We start from the raw sequence: 24,330 nt of genomic DNA on the forward strand, positions 1-24,330 counted from the left end.
CTAGTTCTGCAAGGTTCGCAGGAGAGCTTCTGTGACATTTGGAATGTAGGAGACGAGGTACTGGCAGAATTGAAGCTGTGAGGATGGGTCGTGAGTCGTGCTTGGGTAGCTCAGTTGGTAGAACACTTGCCTGCGAAAGGCAAAGGTCCCGAGTTCAAGTCTCAGTCCGGCACACAGATTTAATCTGCCAGGAAATTTCATGTGGAAGAATATCTTCCTTTTTTTTCAGTAGTATTTTTCCACTCTACCACATACACTATCAGGAGCCATACAGCTGTGACCAAGAATAAGGAAATAATATACCAGTTCATTAAACGTTCTTTCTCTCACGAAGGGCATTAGTGTCCATTTTTAAGTGGTACAGAAGTCATAAAATAGATGCATTTCATTAGGACCAATTTCTGGCTGGCACACTTCAAGGTTTCTGAGAAAATCAAATAGAGAAGAGACTACTTTGTTGCATCAGTTTGGTCTTTCTGTTTTAAGCCCAGTATAAAAAGCAATCTTTTCTGCTGTCTGTGGTCAGGAATGAATCAGAATGCACAAACCTGGCTTGAACAGAATACTTTACCTAGAGAGAGCTACGGTATGGGCTAATGCTATTGTATTTCAAAACATACTTTAATCACATTTGAACAATGGAAAGTACACGGAGTATCAATAATATTACGAAAAGAATAGACTGCTATTCACTGGAAAGATGACATGTTGAGTTGCAGACAGGCTCTATGGAAAGACAGTTACACATTGAGCTTTTGGCTAAAGCCTTATACAGAAAAGAAAATGAACACATTTGCGCACGCACGCACACCTCACACACACACACACACACACACACACACACACACACACACACACACACACACACGACCAACATCTCCAGCTACTGTGGCCAAAATGGAATTCTGCTGTAGGAGTGGACATTCTGTAGCGGTTAAACACTCAACTATCAGTGCTGAAATGGATGTATGTGAGGGTTTATTTTTTCAAAGGTGTGTTCTTAAGTTGCTTGAGTGTACTCAAGATTTCAATTTTCTGTTAAAATAATAAAAACTTGGAACTCTATGTTAAAGGCTCAAGCTGTAAATAAAGAAGACCAGGTATTTTTTGAATTATGAATGTACGAAAATACCTTGTCTTAAAAATCTCTAGAATAGGAAAATCTGCATTAAGTCTTTTGGTTAGGTGTGTGTACTAATCAATGGCTTACTCAAAACATGAGGAATCTTTTTGTTACGCCAAACAGATTCCAACTCAGTTGCCAAAATATTGGGAAAACAGAAGTCACTTCAGACACAGGCCTGCATAACTGAGCAAGCTTATCATACTTTGAGTACAAAATATCCCCACCACATAGCTTTTGCAGAGTGTAAACAAACTGGTGTGCTACTTACAATGCTCCTTGTTTTTATAGAGATCTGTACCATGCTACCAATCCAAAGAGTTAAGCTAACACCACTACATCCCAAAAACGTCAGCAATCCACTGCCACATTGAATGAACCCATTAGTTGAGCCTTGTGAAGTGCTTGCTTTTTAAAATGACCCATGGGACACACAAAATAGTAAGGTACAAATGCAAGGAGCATTGTGCCCTAGTTCTATTACAATGGAACGTTAGAGTTCTTCACTGTGTTTCGCTGAATGCATCAATACCATCCCCTTACATTTATACAGTTCCTCATAAATGAATGCCAAACAGCAAAAACTACAAACCTCTAGACATTTCCTTACTGTGCTGTCAGTGTTAATCTTCTACAATGTTTCGTATTAACATTCTCACTTCTTGACATTTGTAAGCAGAGATAAAACAATAGTTGCTAAATTTAACACCAAAGTACAATGTCTGTATATGCTGATAACAAGAGAAGAATGGAAAGGCAGTTAGTAAGTTTACCATTTTATTCATGTCGAGATCATAGGAGAGAACTTCACGCTAGACAAGGATAGGGAAGGAAATAACTCATGATATCTCAAAGGGAGCAGATCAGCATTCCTGACATGATTTCACAATAAAAAGCTTAAATCTGAATGGCTGGAAGTGGATCTGAACCACACTTCTCTGAGATACAAATTCAGTGCCACAACAGCTGCATAATTCCACTCAGTGTCAGTACTGTGTGTGTGTGTGTGTGTGTGTGTGTGTGTGTGTGTGTGTGTGTGTGTGTGTGTTTTAACTGTACTACTTGTAAAGAGAGTGTTGGGTCCAGTAGTCTATTGGTAAAGTGTGGTAAAGAGCGTGCCTGGAAACCGAAAGCTCACAGAATCGAATCCCAGTCAGAACATGGAATATCTCATGATACTCTTACCCACTTCTCAGTTATGTGAAGATTTCCCAGAAAGAACACGTGGTTTGGATTTAATGTTAAACTGTAGATCCCCTTCCCCTGGTGAGAGCACTGGGTTTGTGGTGTCCAAATGAAAGACTTGCACCAGGCCTCTGAGCAAGACAGAATGATGATGATAATAATAATAATAATAATAATAATAATTATTATTATTATTATTATTATTATTATTATTATTATTTCTATCTTTTCTCAGACATTATGTCTGGTTAAAAATGGAAAGTGACGCGGACCTTGATCAAGCGTGTCTTCCTTTTAACTGTATGGTATATGTTATATTGCATTTAGCAACTTTCGGGTAATTGAACATATATCAATAATTACGGATTTCTGTAGTTGTATATATAAGTTTGAATGTAGCTGTATTGCATTGATGTACTGGTGGATATTGTGTGGTATGACTCCTGTAGTTGATAGTATAATTGGTATGTCAACTTTATCCTGATGCCACATGTCCTTGATTTCCTCAGCCAGTTGGATGTATTTTTCAATTTTTTCTCCTGTTTTCTTTTGTATATTTGTTGTATTGGGTATGGATATTTTGATTAGTTGTGTTAATTTCTTCTTTTTATTGGTGAGTATGATGTCAGGTTTGTTATGTGGTGTTGTTTTATCTGTTATAATGGTTCTGTTCCAGTATAATTTGTATTCATCATTCTCCAGTACATTTTGTGGTGCATACTTGTATGTGGGAACATGTTGTTTTATAAGTTTATGTTGTAAGGCAAGCTGTTGATGTATTATTTTTGCTACATTGTCATGTCTTCTGGGGTATTCTGTATTTGCTAGTATTGTACACCCGCTTGTGATGTGATCTACTGTTTCTATTTGTTGTTTGCAAAGTCTGCGTTTATCTGTTGTGGTATTGGGATCTTTAATAATATGCTTGCTGTAATATATGGTGTTTATTGTTTGATCCTGTATTGCAATTATGAATCCTTCTGTTTCACTGTATATATTGCCTTTTCTTAGCCATGTGTTGGATGCGTCTTGATCGATGTGTGGCTGTGTTAGATGATACCGGTGCTTGCCGTGTAGTGTTTTCTTTTTCCAATTTACTTTTTTCGTATCTGTTGATGTTATGTGATCTAAAGGGTTGTAGAAGTGGTTATGAAATTGCAGTGGTGTAGCCGATGTATTTATATGAGTGATTGCTTTGTGTATTTTGCTAGTTTCTGCTCGTTCTAGAAAGAATTTTCTTAAATTGTCTACCTGTCCATAATGTAGGTTTTTTATGTCGATAAATCCTCTTCCTCCTTCCTTTCTGCTTAATGTGAATCTTTCAGTTGCTGAATGTATGTGATGTATTCTATATTTGTGGCATTGTGATCGTGTAAGTGTATTGAGTGCTTCTAGGTCTATGTTACTCCATTTCACTACTCCAAATGAGTAGGTCAATATTGGTATAGCATAAGTATTTATAGGTTTTGTCTTGTTTCTTGCTGTCAATTCTGTTTTCAGTATTTTTGTTAGTCTTTGTCTATATTTTTCTTTTAGTTCTTCTGTAATATTTGTATTATCTATTCCTATTTTTTGTCTGTATCCTAGATATTTATAGGCATCTGTTTTTTCCATTACTGTATTTTCTTATTCTTCTTATTGCACATTATTTTGTTCCAGTATTTGTTGTACTTGTTGTTTGATGTTTTCTAATTCTGACTGGGGTATCCTGTTATTTTTGATTATTACTCAGATCTGATCAGCTAGTCGTTCTGTTAAAAATTTTAATTCTGGGTATCTGATAATATATGTTGTGTATACTTGTGATCTGTATCCAGTTGTGTTGGTTCCTAGGTTTGTTACTTGGTAATAACAGAACATGAGGTGTCGATTAACTTCATCTGACCATCTCATCCTCTGTCTTTGTTTTCCTTCTAGGGTGGTTGCAGGAAGCATATCTTGCAAAACACCTCTATTTGGATTTACATCATTTTCCAGTTGGCTAGCAGTGTCGTTACCATTGTGGGCGGGCATAGGGTTCAAACGTCATCCCCGACCATGACGGCGCTCGTCCGAGGCTTCTTTAGTTCTGTCCTGAACCAACTAATCACACTAAAAGGAGGGTTAGCCCTATTAGTGGTTTGTTCTTTTCGTCGCCTTTTACGACTGGCAGAACATACCAGAGGCCTATTCTTTTCCCGGGCCTCCACGGGGTTTATTATTATTGCCATTATTATATTCATCAAATAAGTGAATTTTATAACAAGCATCAATAATGAGCCAGGTGCTGACAGTCAAGGCAGTCAAGACAAAAGAACACAAAAAGGGTACTACCAGAATTAAAGTGAACTAAGGGAGAGAGCGGTGGGGGGGGGGGGGCATATGTTGTTTGTTTGTGATATTTTCAGGAGATATGAAAGCTTGTACACTCACAGATCTTAGAGACTAAAAAGTGATTAGTTGCTGATCAAAGAATTTCCAGATGATGAAAACTGGAAGACAGAAGATTAAATATATTTCCATTTGAAAAGAAAGCATAGGGTGCAAAACTCAAATAGGAAAAATATGTAATAGAAAGAGCTTCTTCCCCATAATTTCAATAAGATATAATTGTATGTAATTGTGCCAGAAAAGCAAACTATTTTCAAAACAAGCATCTGAAATATCACTGATGCCTCCAGTACAACTGAAATGTCATTATTTCCAACAACAAAATAAATGCATTTTGAACATTCAGGGGGAAAAGGAATATCTTTAGAGACATGTATCAATGGAGTCTTTGACAGAAATATTTCTTTAATGTACAACCAAAGGCAAATTTCTGAGGAAAAAATTATATAACATCAAAGTTATTTGAGAAAAATGGTTAATTCATTTTAATATGTCTCTGTTGATCAAGTCTCAATGCTAGGGAGAACCACTTATTTTAAAGAAATGCATTATTATAATATGCACCAACTGGGCTAATTCTTAGCACTGCTGAAATAAGGTAAATTCTTTACTTACACACTTGGTACTTGAAGCAGAAATTAAAGAGACTGAAGTATTTATTATTTTTGAGGAAATTTTAGACATTTCTTCAGTATTAATGCCAAAGATTTTCTTCTCTTTTCGTTTCCCTGTGTTGCACATGAAATAATCTCAGTACTTCCAGTGAATGTAGTATGAGTACTGAATGCAGTGAAGTGAGGTATCCAAGTTATTTTCCTAGTCTTGACTTGGTCTACCAGTGTGAATAAATTACATAAAATTATTTAAAATATGTGCTAATAGAAAGTCTTCCTTACACGTTAAATGGAACTGGTCTATTTTCTTCCTATTGTAAGCAGCTGTATTTCCAAATAGCTTTACCATTTCTGGATTTTATGGTACAACTGCACCTAAATTAAATGCAAGTTTGCTTATTCACATCTTAGCATCAGGAACAGAAACAATAGCCAAAGAAAGCAGTTACAAATGTACAGGGAGCATCATCAACTGATGATACCACTATTTTACTACAGAACTTACAACTCTTCAACCAGAAACAAAACCAGAACACGACGCAACAGTGATTTTGTTCAGTGATCTATATAATGACCCTGCACTAGATTCAAAGTGCAGTACATTAAAACCTGATTTATTCAATATCTTGTCAACTCTTAATCCAAATCCTGGCATAAAACATCAAAACACACACCCATCCCAAAAATTTCAGCAGCAATTGCTCATCAAAGATTTATGGACCCCTCCATGAACCATATTGAGAGAAAAATAGAATCTGTGGATCATGCAGGTGAAAATGTGATCTTAAAACTACAAATGATATACATTCAGACCTTTAATTACTGTTGTTACACCCTACTGTAATTGTTGCAAATTAATTCTTCATTTGAAAAAATAAATTGACAATACTACAATAAGAATGAGAATTTTGAAAGTTTTTGCAACTCTTCCGAGTTTTACTGCATTCTGAAAATGGAGCAGCCAAGGAAATATATAAAGTAGGTCCTATCATGACAGCTATATAATCTGGAAAGGATTATTGTAAAAAGTCTCAAATAGAAGAAGGAAGATTTTGGATAATTTGTAAACTGCAAAAAAATGTTACAAATTATGTTTTTTAGCAATCTAATAATTTTCCAAGGAGATAAAAAGCATCAAAAAAATTAACTTTCACAAATCAGTCCTTAATTATCTCAACCAAGTAATGACAGATATAACAACAGCTACACTTATGACACAGTATGAAACCAGTTACAGAAAAACCAATTATCAAACAAAACTCAAATTGAACCACTCAGTGCAGTTCACTTGTCTGAGGCTGTGGCAATAAATCCAATGTCCTGGCAACTAATGAAATAATGATGCAGCAATGAGAAGCTTTTTAATTGGAAATTTTTTATATGCTGATCACATGTATTATGAATTTCTTTCTTACCCTGTGTAGGATCCAGTGCAAATGAAGATGTTCTAACCCCTGAAGAGTCATAAGCATGTATGCCTTGATATTTGCTGGTGTCATTACAATAGTGTTATCTCTTATTACAATTTCTAGATCAGTATCCATGAAGTCAAAGACTAGTGAAACATTAGACCTATGGCCAAATACATCTGTAAGAAAAGACACATCTTGCTAAATTGATCACAGATACGCAAATGCCTTTATACTATTACTCCAACTAATCATACATCAATACATTGTTTGAAAATTCTAGATAAAATGTTACCGACAAAAAAAAAAAAAAAAAAAAAAGAGAGAATTTCTAAGGATGCAAAGAGAAATAATCCTGAGATTAATAGTTGATGTGAAAATCCAGATATATGCCCAATGAAGACATGCAAGGAAGATACCAAAGACATAAGTTGATTCAGATGCTGCTCAGTTGAATAACGATAACTTGTTTATGTACACTTCAAATAAAAAAGAAGAACATATCAAAGAAGTCGAAAGGTGTCAAACTGAAAACAGTAATGAAATTAACAGACAGGTGTTAAATTATATGGAATATAAAACTATAACTAGGTTGGACAAAAAAAGTAGAAATAAGATGTTAGTTCTATTTTACAACAAAGACAAAACTATTTTACATTTCCTTCTCCTTAAGCACCCATTTGAAAATGAAGTATGTATGACTCTGAAAAAAGTATCTTTGCAGATATATTTGGCAGGCTTTAAGCTGCATTTTATTAATTACACAAAAGATAAATTTCCTGTCAGCTGTATGTTTCAATTGAAAGGCAGCCTTTTAATTAAAATATTCATTTGAGTGGAAATTTATCTAATACATGATTAATTTTTATAAGTTAATACAATAACAGAACTGACGATCAAAATCTTCGCAGACCATGGTTTATCATAACGAAACCAATTCTAACATTCATCTACTATCAGAACTCAAATCGTTTCTTCAGAAGATGAAGAGCACTGGGTAGAGTAAAGAAAATGTATCTTGAGGAGGGGGAAAGTTGCATAACTACCTTAACTTAAAGAAACAAAGGAACAAGTTTGGATTGATGGAAAGAAAGCAGTAATGAGGGATTTTTTAAATAATAAGCACAAGCAGACAAATAACACAAACACTTAGAAAAGTTAATAAGTCTGAGTAACCATACTCCTGGAGAAGCTGTTGCAGTTGCTACAACTAAAACATAGTTTATCCTATGCCCAATGAGTAATCATAAAAGCTGAATATTACTGTATTTCTTATTTAGCAGCTCACTATAAATGATATTTTCTCTCCTTACCACATTCCAAATGAGATTTTTTTTACACCAATATCTTTTCACACTTTGCCACATCTTTTATATATGCACATATGCATTTCAATAAAGGAATCAGTTTCACAAGTTTGTGATTTAATATTTTCTTGGAAATGTGTCTGTATGCATTATTCATGAACACTGATCATATTGCATGCCCCTTCCACTTTCCCACCCTCATGGATCATGGGTAGATGCAACTATGCCAATCAGACATGCTAATAAATCTCTACACTCTATACTATATTTTCAAATCTACAAGATACTGTAAAATCCCATAAAATCCTGTAATACACTGTAAATGCCAAGCCGCCTGCATAAAGGCCAGAAATGGACCAAAGCATTACTGACTTGTTAAATTTGTGAATCTGCTTTTTCTCTTAAATAAATCGTCCAATTTTTCTAAAATTGTAATCATTTGTTTGTCCGTACATATACACCACATCTACCAATTACAGTCCCATTCAAATTAATTCCTTCGTGGTGCATTTTTTTAAGTGTACATTTTTTCTCTGTCAATTAAAACTGGGGGCTGCTAATTGTTCTGGAAATTAGTTCAGTGTAGCAGCTTTGTCACTGACTGTTAAAACCACAGCATTATACCACTTGTGATGGACAGGATCTTGCCTAGTTGTAATCTTGACCCATTCATGTAGAACCAAATTCAAGCTACATAATGTACGAAGTAATTTTTCCATGTGTACCAAAATTTACTGTTCCAAATACTGATATTGTTATTCTATGTGGAAGCAACTGTTTAACACAAGGGATTAAACTTGCAGTTCAGTTAGTTAATTATAATAATCAGCACTTTTAAATAAAAATAAGATGAATGACTACTCAGTTTGAATTTTTGAAATAACTGCATTGCACAGGAGCAGTTAGACATTTGTTTGTGACAATGCTGTACTCCCTTATGAGTCACAGGCCTCATCATGGTGTGAAGACTTGCCTACAGGAACAACATAGGTAACTATACCACACTCAAGGAGTACCCTCAGAGAGTATAGTTTCTGAAGAGGGACAGCAATCTAGACACCAGGCTGATCTGGCCTTTGTAACATTAGCCAACATTTGTTAGTTCTGTAGATAGCTGAAAGCAAGTGTAAACTACAGTTGTACATTTCCTGATGGCATACAGTCATACTGCATGGTTTACTGATGACATCCCCTTAAGCAAAATGTTCTGGAGGTAATATACCCCACTATTTGTATCTCTGAGCAGTGACTACTCTGGGGGATATCATCAAGGGGGGAGGGGGGGACCTAGTACTGCACTATAGATCAATGTGCAGATTGTTAGACTCCATAATCAAGTAGGTAAGGAAAGTATCCAAAGAGAGAAATGGATACATTGAAGTTAAAGGGTGTCCAAGAAGAACCTCCTATGTAGACTTCAGCACAGCCTGGGGGATAAATAGTTGTTTTGTTGGTATCCCCCACTTAGTTGCTGCCAAAAAAACGTAGTTGTCAGTATTGTGTTGTGCAGTTGGTCCGGTACTGCATTGTTTTATTTTTTAACCCATGGCTGATGTAAGTGGACACAGTTACAATTTTGATGAGCAATTAGTGGCATATTTAAAGGTGCACGAACATTACAGACAGGGCAAATAATGACAGAGTTGCTATAACAAGGCCCAACTCTGCCTGATTAGGAGGAATGTGCTTTTCTTTCAGGAAGTGTCACATACAGGCCATTTAATGAACACAGGAAAACATGAACCCCACAGAAATGGTCACCATGGAGCCTGCTATCTACTGCACCAGACATCTCATTCTTGGGAATAATTAAGTCAGATGTGGCTCAATGTCAGCACAAGAATAATAGAGGACTGTACATAGGTGTTGAGGAAGCTGCTCAAATTAGACCTCCAGATACGGTCCGTAATATGTCAAGGCGTACATAGGTCTAAGTCACAATGGCATACGTGGAGATCTGATGGATACAAAACTTTTATATGTTAGTACTCCATCACATGTTCACTGTTTTGACCTATGGTACGAGGACTTCTCAAACACACTGTATAATGGGAATTAGTAAAGCTCAGTGGCAGGAAGAAACAGGGATTCTCAGGTGAGTACAGAGCTATCAACACAAAATCAAATTGAGGTAATCCACGAGGAGGCCTAATCATCAACAAGAACATACAAATGTGGGTAAACTACTACAAACAGCATAGTGAACGAATCATCTTATCCAAGAAAAAAGTGACAATGTACCAGACTAGTAACAAGAATACAAGGTGATAACACCGATGTTGTTATATGAACTGTACAAGGTGTCAAAGCTAGTTTTTCAGAAAACTGTAGGATGCAGAAGGGTGCACAGTACCATTCAAATATGGTTCAAATGGCTCTGAACACTATGGGAGCTAACATCTTAGGTCATCAGCCCCCTAGAACTTAGAACTACTTAAACCTAACTAACCTAAGGACATCACACACATCCATGCCCGGAGCAAGATTCGAACCTGCGACCGTAGCGGTCGCACAGTTCCAGACTGAAGCGCCTAGAACCGCTCGGCCACTCTGGCCAGTGCATAGTACCATTTTTTGCTGACTCTTTGTAACTCTCGTATTAACCAAGATACTGCAGCAAGTATGGCTATGGAGCAGAATGAACTGCTTGACTACAGAGAACAGATGCATATCTGAAGTCAGAGCAGTCAAGTATAGAGTGTCATTGGGATCAATTTCAGTCAAATATTGTCCAACACATACAGTGCAGAGTCACAGGGAAAATTAATTACATGTGAATAAGACCGTATTCAAAGTTTTGGGTAACAAAGGAACGAAAGACAATTACTGATAAAATGAGTTTGGAGGAAGATGCTTCCAAAAATTTTAGGAATTATATCATAAAACTACGAGGGTAAGTCAATTATTATCCACAAAGTAGTTATAAAATTTTATTGTAATCAAATAGGTAACTTATAAGAACATCATTTTTCAACAGTCTGCTTGCGTTTCAACGCACTTGATCCATCGTTGTACAAACTTCCTGATGCCTTCATAAAAGAAGGTTCTCAGTTGAGCTGCGAGCCAGGAATGCACCACTTCTTTCACTGCTTTGTCTAATGCAAATTGATGGCCCCTTAATGCCTGTTTGAGTGGACCAAACAAGTGATAGTCAGAAGAGGAAAGATCGGTACTATATGGAGGATGATCCAGTACTTCAAATTTGAGTTTCTGGAGCATTTCAGCAGTGGGGGCAGCAGTATGCAGACGGGCATTGTCGTGTAACAACAGAACACCTTTTGACAGCAACCTTTGACATTTGCTTCGAATTGCAAGCTTTAGCCTGGCAGCTAGCGTCTCACTGTAACGTACACTGTTTATTGTTGTGCCCCTTTCCCCACAATGTTCTAGTACTGGACCTTCTGCGTCCCAAAAAGCTATAAGCATCAGTTTTTCTGCGGACGGTTGGGTCTTGAACTTTTTCTTGCACAGCGAATTTGGATGTTTCCATTCCATAATCTGCCATTTACTCTCTGGCTCGTAATGATGGATCCATGTTTCATCACCAGTAATGATCCTGTCTAAGAAGTTGTCCCCTTCATTACCATAGCGATCCAAATTTTTTTTGCAAATGTCCAAGTATGTTTGTTTATGCAACTGTGAGAGTTGTTTTGGGACCTATCTTACACAAACTTTTTGAAAACCAAGTTTGTTGTGGATGATTTCGAAGGCAGAACCGTGACTAATTTGCAGATGATGTGCCACTTCGTCAATAGTTTGACTACGAGAATCATTTCATGTGAATGCTCAATGGTGTCTTCATTTGTGGCGGTAAACGGTCGTCCGGTTCCTTCATCATACATAACACTTGTGCAACCATTTCGGAATTTTTCAATCCATTCGTAGACACTCCACTGTAGCAAAACACTGTTCCCGTACTGTTCCAAAAGTCTTCGATGAATTTCAGCCCCTGATATGCCTTCTGACCACAAAAAATGGATTACTGAACTTTGCTCTTCTTTGTTGCAAATAGATAGCAGAGCAGCCATGATTAACAGCACGGCAGCGATAACGAAACTAACCTAGCAGCTTGGAAATTGCAAAGATATAACAACAAATAATCAAAGCATGCATCATCAACAAACACAAAATTTATTTTTATATAGCAGAAAGAGACTTTTTGAGACAGTCCAGTTTTTTAATTATTCATAGGGAAATGCCTTCAAAATGTAAAAGTATTGATATTAAAATCATAGAAAGACAGAATGGTGAAAATTCAAGTCCTTCTGATACACATTGAAGTCGAATGAGCTGTACTAGAATTTGGAGCTGTCACTTTCTTCACTACAGAGGAAAGAGGGATAGGCTGATGAAGGTTGGAAAGGAGAGCAATGTCACTCAGAACATAGATTCAGAGAGTCCAACCTGTTGTGAGGATGGGAGAGAAAAGTAAAGAGTTATGCATCAGCACTAATAATGTCTACAATAGAGTCAGTGGCATACTTACATGTTTCGTGTAGAAATGATGTCAGTGCTTGCCATGAAGGATGATGGGAACAACAGAAGGTGTATCAGCCATTTGTGTTACACAACCAATGAGAGAGCAGCAGGCAGACAACATGTTTCAGAGTAATATATTCAAAACAAAAGGTGAAAAATTGCTGTAAACAAGGATTATAAATTTAACTGCTCCTTGTTTGAGTCACAGATACTTAAGCTGTGTTAGTGTCTGCAAACGAAGGACAGTATCACAACCCGCAATATATTTAAAAAACCAGTGAAATGTTTTTCCACTCTGTGTTGTTACGCAATCGATTTGCACGAGCACACTGAGCAAGTGGATCAAAATTTCTTAATTAAATCAAGGGCGAAGGAAGGTGGAAAAATGTTTATTAATATTTCAAATTTTTGACTCTGTTACTAATAAACATTGATCTACCTACCTTTTACAATGATTTAATTAAATAACGTTGATCCACTAACTTGGTATGCTACGTAGTCATCTCACCACCACATCTGATTCATTTTCACATGTCTGCAACTAACCCACGAGATGTGCACCAGTGGACGACTGCCGCTGGCCCTGATCTAGACTTCAGCCAAGACATCAAAGATAGTACATTAGTGGTAAAACCTTTGCCAGTTTCAGTCCGGAGACATCCATTATACTATCTTTCACTAACTCTCTGACACCTTTGCTTCATCTGTGTCTGCCTCCCCCCCCCCCCCCCCCTCCTCACAACGCCACAATAGGTAGCTGCCTCCCAAACTAGGATCTGAGTGACCTGTACCTCTTTCACAACCTTCCCTAAACTACCCCTCTTTCCTAGGTGAAGAACAGTTAACAATTTTAAATGCTGGATAAAGGTTTTTTTTTTCTACTTTTAAATGCACATATCAGCAACAATTGAAATTTTATACCCTGATGATAGTACATTAGTGGTAAAACCTTTGCCAGCTTCAGTCTGGAGATTCTGCCTCTCCAATTTTACCATTTTCCAAAGTGAATTCTCCTACTAATACAAAACAGTGACATTTCTGTTTATGTAAATCTACCACATAAAACAGTACTCTCATTAAACGAAGATACTACAAAGAGAATATCTGAACATTTACTTGACAAAATCAACTGAGTCAGGTGCCACATAGACTGAGAATTCTTAAGTCTACATCTAATTAAATGTTGGGTCAATTCTAGTGTCCGATTTCACCCGTCGGCTTTGACCAATGTCATGTGTGATGTTATTTTGTTTATGCCGCAGATTGTAATTATGAATGTTAAATACTTTCACTGGATTTCTTTGTTATGCACATATATTAAAAATCTGATGTATATTGTTTTGTTTTCATATCGTAATTTGTTTTCAGTATGTTTTGATGATGAAAATATTCGTGATTTATAAGATTCTGATTTCTTACACAATTGGTTTTCACTAAGGTCAGTTGTGTTTACAGCGAAAATGCTCCTTGACAGAATGACTGACTGTATATCTACTATGAGATTTTTGCAATCATTGGGGGTTATTGCAGAATTTTGCAAGTGCAGTGTCTGTGGTAATAATATGGTGTTGACAAATGTTCCATCTACAAGAACTTCCAATTAATATATGTGGAGGTGCAGAAAAATAATATACAGAGGTCTAGACATAGTGCGCCTCGGTTGGAAAGACTGGGGCTAAATTTAGAAGTAATAGTGAAGTTAACTCACTATTTTTACAATGGATATTCTAAATCTGTCATGCACAATGCACAAAACAGGGGTTGCCATGTAGCACTGTAGTTGACTGGTTTCCATTTTGAATTTACAAAGTACAGAGCGATCAATTTTTTTTTTTTTTTTTTTTTTTTTTTTTTTGTTGTTGTTGGGCTTTGGGTTTTTGGAGTAATAATTTCTGGAGGAGATTATGCTGATGATGTATTTAGGGTCGTTCCAAATTGTGCAAAAGATGTGTTAACATTTTCAGTTGAAGATTATATGGAAGAAGGTTCAATAGTAATGTCATATGGGTTTGCTTCCTACAAGGCATTAGGTGACAGCGGCTATTATTGTGTTTAAATATTGAGTTTAAAAATTACAAGACAGGGTCATGTACAAATACTATCAAGGGGTATTTGGGGGGGGGGGGCTTTAAAATCTGTTGTCGGACAGGAAAAGAGAAGGATCTCAGTGTTGCAAGGTCATTTGGATGAATACTGATGGAGGAAGAATATTCCTAAAGGTCATTGTGTATTTCTAGCATTTATGAAAATAGTCAGCAATAAGTACTAGCCTTGTTTTGTATGTTAGGTGTGGGTGGGTTTCATATTTTTTTTCTTGTTTTCTAATTTTTTTTTTTTTTTTTTTTTTTGTCCATAATTGGTGGGTTTGGTACTTTTTTGGTTTCTCTAGGGGAAGGTTTCTCTGTCATTTTAATAATTTTTGGGTACAACAGTGGGGCAAGTGTTTGGTTGCTGTGTCTTGTACCTATGGGTTTATGTGACTGACCTGTGATATTATTTGTCTTTAGTATATTAAAATTTTGGATCCAGTGGGCAAGCAGTGGGGAAGAATTGATTTGGGTGCTGCCTCTTTCATGCCTGGCAGTTAGTGTTTCTTATTAATTTTTTTGATTAGTTATTCTGGTTTTTGCATATTTAGTTACAGTTTGACCTTCTAATATTGTTATTTCTTGTTACGTCCTTATTTTGTTGTTCACGCCAGCCTCAATCTTTCACTCCTTTGGGAGTCTATATGTGATAAGTTCCTTTTTATGTGGCCAGTTTTATGTTTTCCATTTCGATGTTTTTGCTATACTTCTGCCAATTTGACTTTCATTCTATCATTTGTCAGTTTCGAGCTATTGTCGCTGATGTGAGATACGTGTAGTGTAGTTATTGGTTCCAATGTTCTGTTGTTTTTGTGTATTACTTTTTGAGTGTGTAATGATGTTTTTAAAGACTTTCATTTTTGGAAATGTTTTCTTTACTACTTTGGAGGATAATGTTCTTTGAAATGAATTAGTAAATTTGTCTTGTATAGGAGAATTCTTTTGTCGATTCCAAGGTATGCAAGTTCTGCATTTTTACAACATGTGTTTTCAGGGGTTTCTTTCAGTATTTTCATTGCTTCTTCTCTCTCTGTTCTACCATGATAATTTATTTACTGCAGTGTTACAGAAAGTAACAGCAAAATAGAAATACTGCAACATAATAAGACATTGAGAAGAAATGATTTGTGGAACTGATAAGTACAACTGACCTATATTGATGTATTATTTACCATGGAAAGCATAGAACTGATAATTGGAATTTAGGTATATAGGTCAACTGTAGTTAACGAATCCAAACATTCCATGTTTTTCCATATATGGGTCAATTCTACTTACCACCATTCTGCGGTTGAATAGTTGGAATTGGTAACTACAACAGACCTCTTCCGTATGTCAATTCAAGTCACAGTTCCAACTATTCTATCGTTCATAATTTAAAACTTTTTGTAGCAGATGTGTGCAGTGAAATGTGATGGGATTTCCGTAGTACTATTATTATAGGAGTAGGTAACTAGAACTGACCTCCTATTTGATGGTTGATTAATTACATCATTTCTTCACAATGTGTGTTAAATACAATACAATTCCTGCACTCATAATTGCTCTCTGAACTTCTGCAAGAAAATTTGTAACATTGGAACCAGTAACTATAATTGACCCTATACATAGGTCAGTTGTAGTTACCGATTCCAACTATTCAATGGCTTATTAACCGGATCGGTCTTTTCAGCAGGTGTGTCAAATGTGATATTCTTTTTCACCTTGTGATTGATCTGTGAATTACTGCAAAACACCTACAAACATTGGAATCGGTAACTAGAATTGACTTCCTACATACGTCAATTCTAGTTACCGATTCCAACTATTTGATGGCCCATCAATTAGATCATTTTTCCAGGACGTGTGTTAAATGTAATATTCCTTACTTATGTACCTCCTTTTTTTTAGGATTTAGGATATTCGTGTCTCCATATTTCATGTTAGTAATTCATACTAGTTACAATCTGCTTAATTTTTCTGTTGTAATTTAGTTTCTCCCCACCCAAAACCCCAATTTTCCTGCACTTCTCCCATTTGAATGAATAATTAATATTAAAACTAATGCAGTTTTATGATTTCACCATGCTCTGTACTGTAATGCAGTTTAATGGTTCTCTGTGTCCCTCCACTTGTATAAATTATGATAATTGTGGTGTCACTGCCAGACACCACACTTGCTAGGTGATAGCCTTTAAATCGGCCGCGGTCCGTTAGTATACATCGGACCCGCGTGTCGCCACTGTCAGTGATTGCAGACCAAGCGCCGCCACACGGCAGGTCTAAAGAGACGTCCTAGCACTCGCCCCAGTTGTACAGCCGACTTTGCTAGGAAAGGTTCACTGACAAATACGCTCTCATTTGCCGAGACGATAGTTAGCATAGCCTTCAGCTACATCATTTGCTACGACCTAGCAAGGCGCCATTACCAGTTTATATTGAGCATATTAATGTACCGTCAAGAGCGATGTACACCAATTATGGATTAAAGTTAAGTATTCTACCAGTTACCTCCTGTTTTGCTATTCTTATTTCTCTGACCTGTTCCAGACCTCACGCCAATCTGGGTGAGCTTAAAAGCGTGCATTTCGGCCTCCTTTAGCAACACGGTGTTGGCTCTTCTGCCAACACTTGAATAATTCTAGTCACACATAATATTTTTCCATTGTTGTTCTTATTTATTTTTGTTATCTTCAACTTGTTTGGATGTAATGTGTGTGTCAATAATAATTGCATTAAATGTGAGAGTAATTTTATCACATGCTACATTCACTTCTTTACACGTGTGATCCGTTCCTTTCATAGATTGCCTTTATGCAGTGTCTTTGCCTTAGGTATAACGTCATTGCTCAAAGCTGACGAGTGGAATCTGACACTAGAATTCATCCAAAATGTCTAACAAAGAGTCTACAGCGCATTGTAAGTGAGAAGATTTCCAGTGGTGCTGAAGGACTACTTAATGGAACGAAAAGTTTACAATGGAGATGTGTAACTACATGAAGTGATATGTTGTATAATTACTCGTGTTAAAGTGTGCCAATAGACAAGAAAATGGCTATGTCACTTTATGACATTAACACTTAAATAAACAATTACAGACAAATCTACACTGCTTTGAAAAACTTAAGGATGAGACCGATAAAATAACGAACATATTAATAACTCAGGGGAAATGAATGAAAATAATGCAGGAGCACGTTGTCAGAGGTCGCCCAGTTGTTCACAAAAAGCCAGACATCACATGGAGTGAGGTCGGCATGACTATAGTGAAAAATGCGGCTTGCACCCAGCCTCCCCCCCCCCCCCCCCCACACACACACACACAACATGGAGTAGTTGAAGGAAGGGGAAAAGATGGTGTGTCAATCAGTGATCAGTTATGGTGCACTCTGATGCTGTTCACTGCACCACCGCCTGGAGACAAAGCTCAGTAGTCTTCCAGCACCACTGGAAAAGACTTCTCATTGCACTGCAGACTCTTACTGGCATGTTACTAGTTGCACGCTCAAGAATTCTCACTATGTGACACTTGTCTCAGCTGGTTTTGTCATTTAAATGCACACTGGAATAACTGATCAGGAAACTGGAAAAAGGACTAAGTGTGTGAGTATAGCCTAGGAGTTAGGTATTGCTCACAGTATTGTTTTTGTGAGCAACTCGAGCATTCTGAACCACAGGCACTGCTGCCCGAAGGAGATGAGGTAGTCAACTCCGGTCAACTACAGCAGCAGATGACAGCTACACTGTGCAACAGGCAAGAAGGAACCCACGTCAAACAGCAGGTGCAACTGAAACAACATTTAACAGAACTGTAAGGTAAGCAATTTCATGCAGCACAGTGGACGACAACTGCATGGACATGGTCTCTTTGCCTGATGACTAATATATATGTTGTGTTCCATTGACACCAGCGCACTGCCAGCAATGTTTGCAATGCTGCCAAGAATATAAGGACTGGAAAATGAGGAATGAGGTCACATGCTCTTCACGGATGAGAGCAGATTCAGTCTCAATATTGATTCTGGACTACCCCCATATCGCGAAAGGTCGGAACACCTATCATACCTAGGAACATAGTCAAATGGGATTGTTTTGGTGGTTCAGGTGCTACAGTGTAGGGAGACATCATATTGCGTGGGCATACTGACCTCCAAGTCTTTGAGCTCCATACACTCCCCAGCCAACATTATCGTGACACTGTGGTATTTACCGTGTGCGTTTGGCAGAGGTGCATTTGGCCTAACTTCATTTTTATAGATGACAATACATAAATGCATCAAACTGTGCAGGCAGAGCAGCTCTTGGAACAAGACAGCATTTGGGAAATGAACACTCCCCCTCTCCCCCAACTTAAATCCCTTCCAGCATGTGTGGGATGAAATGGGAAGATGTATTGCAGCATGTCCACACGTACAAACAACCATCCAGCAGTTGCAAAAGACTACATAGTCAGGGCAACCAGAGTTGCAAATTGACATATTGGAAATTAAAAACCGCTTCAGCTGTAAGTAAATCCCTTTTATTGGACTCTCAACTGGTTGTGTGGCATTAGAACCCCATCTTCAGGTGAACATCTACATATAAACACACATACATTATATTTACCCTATAGTATAAGCGCATAATTTAAAACATAATTGTGATAGAAGGTACTCGCATATCTCAGGTCATACGATGATCAACACTTGGAATATATGGCAGACACAATACTAATCATCAATTTAGAATGGAAACAAAACCGCCAACAAGGCAGTATGTCAAAAATAAAAACTGCAATGTAACAATCCAATCCCTGGTTAATTGACAAGGTCTACAATAAAATACTGTGTGATAACCATTGAAACACGTGAACTGTGTGTATAAATAGCAAGTTAAATTTGATCAAACAGAAATAACTTTACAAAAGCTATTACCTGGAAGTACATACATACAGCTGAAGAGGTTTTCTTATTTGCAAGATGCATCCAGCAGTAGTCAAACTCACTGTTGGAGGAATGGAACACCCTACCACAAGAGCTCTTTACCAACTTTGTGGCCATCAGGGGAGCACATTGTGGATAATGTGCTGCCATCTGTGGTGATCGTACGCCCTGATAATAACCGTGTCCCACCTTTTTTCATGTCCAGGAAACCATCATAAATCGCAGTGAGTTCAGTGTAATTATTGTCTTTGAATTGTCATTTCTGTTCATCTCATTGTGTATTTCTTTCAGTTACCCTCGTCACTGTACTGTAGCATTTATTTCTATCTGTGGTCCAAGTTTCAGCAAGCTATGTAACGTGGCAGTAACAAAATATCCGAAAGTTAATTGTGTCCTTCAGTTTTGCATACTAGTATATGATATGTGAATACTTTAAGGAGGCAGTTTATGTGGGCTATGTTTTGAACTATGGTAATGTAAGACATCGATATATCTTGAACTTCCAAGTTCATGACACAGCAAATCTCAACAAACAACTGTGCAGCAGCCATTGCAGAAAGTTTTGTGTACTTCATTTTGCTGCATGTTACGCATTGTTCATTGTTTTCTATTCTTATTTTGTTGTAAGTGTAGAGATCAATTGTCATACATCACAAGGTTCTAGCAAGGCTCTCAAAATATCAGAAGAGATTGGTGATCAGTATGGCTACATGTCAGTTCTGCCTTTACAGAAGCACTGAACACTGGCTGCCAGTCCTGTGAGAGGGAGGCGGGCCTTGTTTCTCCTTTCCACTCCTCACCCCCTGATGGCCATGTTCTCGTTTGTTAACATTTGCAGCAGATTGCCCATACAGTGTCCACACATTTCACTATTGCTGAAATTTTTGTTAATAGTTTTGTACTATGGCACATACACTGTACATTAAAAAAATTAAAATAAGTTAGTGAATTCTCAATATCACAAACATACACGATGCACAACAATCAAATGGAACAAACCAAATAATTTTATTACTTATAAACATCTCAGTAACAGCTACTGAGCAACGCAACTCACCCATTAAGTCTATTATATTAGGATGCTTAATTTCCTGAAGCAATTTGATTTCTCGCAAGGCTGTCCTATTGATACCATCCTTGGCTTCATCTCGACTTCCAAGTTTAATCTGAAGCAGAACATAATAATTTATGTAATTTGTGAAAGTACTGTCTATGTGACACACACACACACACACACACACACACACACACACACACAGAGAGAGAGAGAGAGAGAGAGAGAGAGAGAGAGAGAGAGAGAGAGAGAGAGAGAGAGAGGTGAGTTATATTTTCATTTTAGTTGCTTAAACAGACGTACAGAAGGAACGCTTGAGTCATATGCATCATCACTATGAATCTATGAATGGTACAGGAGTTCTAAAGAATGAAGAACATGGTCCAACAATCACCATTGCCTCATATGCCCTTTCACAGCAATGAACGATTGCCATACGTTCATGCTCAGTTAATGATTTAAGAATTGACAATCAAGTAGGCATCAGAATGGGGTAAAAGTTACCTTTATGGGATGGTGCTAGGCAGTTTTAAAAAACAAATTTCAAATGAAACTGCTATTATAAAGTTTGTCACTGTTGCTGAAAAAGAGAAAGGAAAGAAAAAATATCGGCACATCTGAGTGTACAGAAAACTGTTTTATCTTTCAGAACTATCCATTCCTTCCTTGGCAAGGAAAGAGGGATAGTTAGAGGAAGGTTAAAAGGAAGGAGAGGTCACTCAGACCCCTGAGTGAGAGGAACTCACTAGTAGTTAGAACAAGGGGAGACAAGGATGCATCTCCAAAAACTGATCATCAGCTTTTGATGCATAAAAGACTACAGTGACTTATGAAGCTCATGGATGTTCTTAAACAGCACAGTGTATTCAAACTAAGCAATGAGAGCTGACTACTTCAACTTATGTGGTTCAGTAGCTGTCCATCCAACAATATGGTAAATGACATTATATCGACACTTAGTACGATATATAAATTATTAAATTAGCCTATTAATAATGCATCAGAAAATGAGATTCAAGAAACACTCGTAGTATGTTAACTTTAAAAAAAGGGTGAGGAGATGCTAAGTACAGCAGACACAGTTGAGTGTAATTTTCAACAGGAAGAGACAGTATAAGAGAGATATTTGGCTGTCAAAAGGCCTATTGTTGTTGTTGTGTCCAGAGACTGGTTTGATGCAGCTCTCTGGGAAGTGTTGCAAAAAAGGTAAAACTACTGAACTCAGTTATTAAATATTTGTAAGAATAAATATTTAAAAGGAAGTTCAAGAACTACTGTAACAATTTCAATCTCACACAACTACAAAGATAAATTACACACACATAAATGTCTGTGGCACTCAAAAACCTTGTAGCTAGTTAGCCCGTCTCTTAACCCTAATACATTGTGGATCTCTTAAACAAAAAACGGATTGGCCTTTATACGCCATTTTCTACAAGATAAGTGGGCTATCACAGGTCAACATAGGAAAACAACGCATTTTCACACATAAATAAATACGCAACTTGGTTGATATACTTTGCACAGTATAGCACGCAAGCCACAGATGCAACCTAAAATACTGCATGCCAGTACATAGTGTGTGCTGGTTATTATTTACCAACTGAACTAATACATTAATATCAATCGATTAACCAGCAACATCATTTTAATGAATTACTTACACAGCTGCTAGCTCAATGGAATACTTAAACAGCTATTTTCTGCAACTCAAAGAAATATGCAATTGACCACATATAGCAGTCGATTTGCCTTGCCTTTTTTTTTTTTGTAAGTGTTCGCAATCAAACAGAAGAAACATTAACGATCAGCGTGTGATTACTTCATTTCTACGATCTACTCTTACAGTTAAGATTTGGATGGGTTTTCCATGATTACGATCTAGTGCGTTATCCTTTCAAGAATAAACTAGATGCTGAATTCCGCCGAGAAATGAACTCAAGAAAGTCAAGAGGATCACAAAACGGATGAAACAAGGGTTGGCGAAAAATAAAGCTCAATAAAATACATAGACGAAAAAACACAGTTCCAAAATGAGTAGAAACGAAAAATTGACGGATCATGATTACGAGAAACATTGTCATGCCTTCAAACTATGTCTTACCTTTTTAACGGCAACAATTGTATCAGTGACTATGTCTCTCGCCTTATAAACTGTTGCAAACTGAAATAGTAAACAGTGGAAGTATCAGATATAATTGGAAATGCAATGACAGATATAATACACGTGCTTCCATTGCACACAGTAACTGTCAATGAAGAAGGAAATTTTTTACACTGTTATTTGTGTGTTTATTAATGTACCTGGCCTTCCCCTAAAAATTCAATTTTTTCATATCGTTTAGATTTATTCTCCATCTCACAGCAACACGTTTCGAAATTTCAAAACATGTGTCACCCTCGACAATCGACAGTCGAGTTCTTCGATACTTGGTCAATGTCTCTCGATTAGGGTCTAATCGAAAAAACAATCGACTTTGCAAGACCTCCAATCGAAGGGGGTCCCAAAAGTGTTTGCACTTCCATCAGAACAAATTTATTAATAATAATAAGAAGAAGAAGAAGATTTTACTCTCGTTAAGCTTACAGAAGCAATAGACAACGTCAAACTGCAAAATATAGATAAAATTATATGCAGGAGTTATAGGTACAATATTACAATAGTTTTATAAATAGTAAATTGACAGGAGGTAGTACAACAAAATCAATCAGAATGTACCAGTACAAAATACATGAAAAAGTCATAATACCAAGACAGGAAAACATATTATATACAAAGAAAAATTACATCAGATTATAATAACTTCTCTTTGCAACTGTGCAGAGAAAAACAGATTAATGCTTATTACTAGTTACTAACAAATAGGTAACTAGAACTGCTAATGAAATAATTAATATAGTATATCAGGAGCAGCCAAAGTTTATAATATTATTAGTTTTTGACTGCTATCAAGAAATTCATCAAGGGAACAAAAAGAATGCTCCACCAGCCACTCATACAGTTTTGGCTTGATCTTTTCAATAGGACAATCGAATTTACAAAGAGAAAATTTATTGCAACATTTCGAACCTATTACATGATAGCTTTTTAAAGACTTAGTAAAACGTTGAAAAGGTACATCAATGTGTTTCCTGTTTCTCGTATTATACGAATGTCTATATTCTCTTAATTGCTGGTTTGGTAAACTGTTCATGGTATGTAGAACAATAGTATATATAGAGAGTTTAACAACAGTCATAACTTTAAGTTTCACAAACAATGGCTTGCAGGAATCTAGTCTACCAGAATCGGTGATAATTCTTACAACCTTTTTTGCAGTAGAAGAATATCATGTACATGGCTACAGTTTCCCTATATAGTAAACCATAAGAAATAATGCTCTGAAGGAAGGCAAGATATGCTGATCTAATATACTGATCCGATACACAATCTTTCAACCTTCTCAACAAATAGATTACTCTAGAAAGCCTAGCAGATATATAGTTAATATGGTAATTCCAATTAAGATTACTATCTAAATATATACCAAGAAATTTAACATTATTTGAAATATTCGGAAATAAGGTATCTCTTAAGCTGAAAAACATTAACTGTGTTTTATTTTCATTTAATAAGAAACCATTTGCTCTGAACCATTTTGATGCTTCACTGCTGGCATTTGCTGTTATATTTTTTAACAATTCAATGTCGGGGTCATTGTTGATAAATGTTGTATCATAGAATGAGAACTTACATTAGATGGTAAATCATTAATCACAATCAGAAAAAGCAGTGGGCCAAGCACCAAGCCCTGAGGCACA

At 36.7% G+C, this 24,330-nt stretch overlaps 1 protein-coding gene across 2 annotated transcripts in view; it reads right to left on the reverse strand.

Annotated features, from left to right (window-relative positions):
* The window catches only part of LOC126412159 (cyclin-dependent kinase 7), an 86,730-nt gene extending 63,789 nt beyond the window's left edge, over positions 1-22,941 (reverse strand). For both annotated transcript variants that reach the window (XM_050081620.1, XM_050081618.1), the window contains exons 1-4: positions 22,834-22,941; positions 22,634-22,693; positions 20,533-20,641; positions 6,708-6,880 (exon numbers count right to left, since the gene is read on the reverse strand). In XM_050081620.1, the coding sequence (XP_049937577.1) occupies positions 6,708-6,880; positions 20,533-20,641; positions 22,634-22,693; positions 22,834-22,887 (396 nt within the window). In that variant the 5' untranslated portion in view covers positions 22,888-22,941. The remainder of the gene's footprint in view (positions 1-6,707; positions 6,881-20,532; positions 20,642-22,633; positions 22,694-22,833) is intronic.
* Between the last annotated feature and the right edge of the window lie 1,389 nt (positions 22,942-24,330).

Source organism: Schistocerca serialis, chromosome 7 (genome assembly GCF_023864345.2).
Source record: "Schistocerca serialis cubense isolate TAMUIC-IGC-003099 chromosome 7, iqSchSeri2.2, whole genome shotgun sequence".
In the NCBI taxonomy this organism is placed as follows: domain Eukaryota; kingdom Metazoa; phylum Arthropoda; class Insecta; order Orthoptera; family Acrididae; genus Schistocerca; species Schistocerca serialis.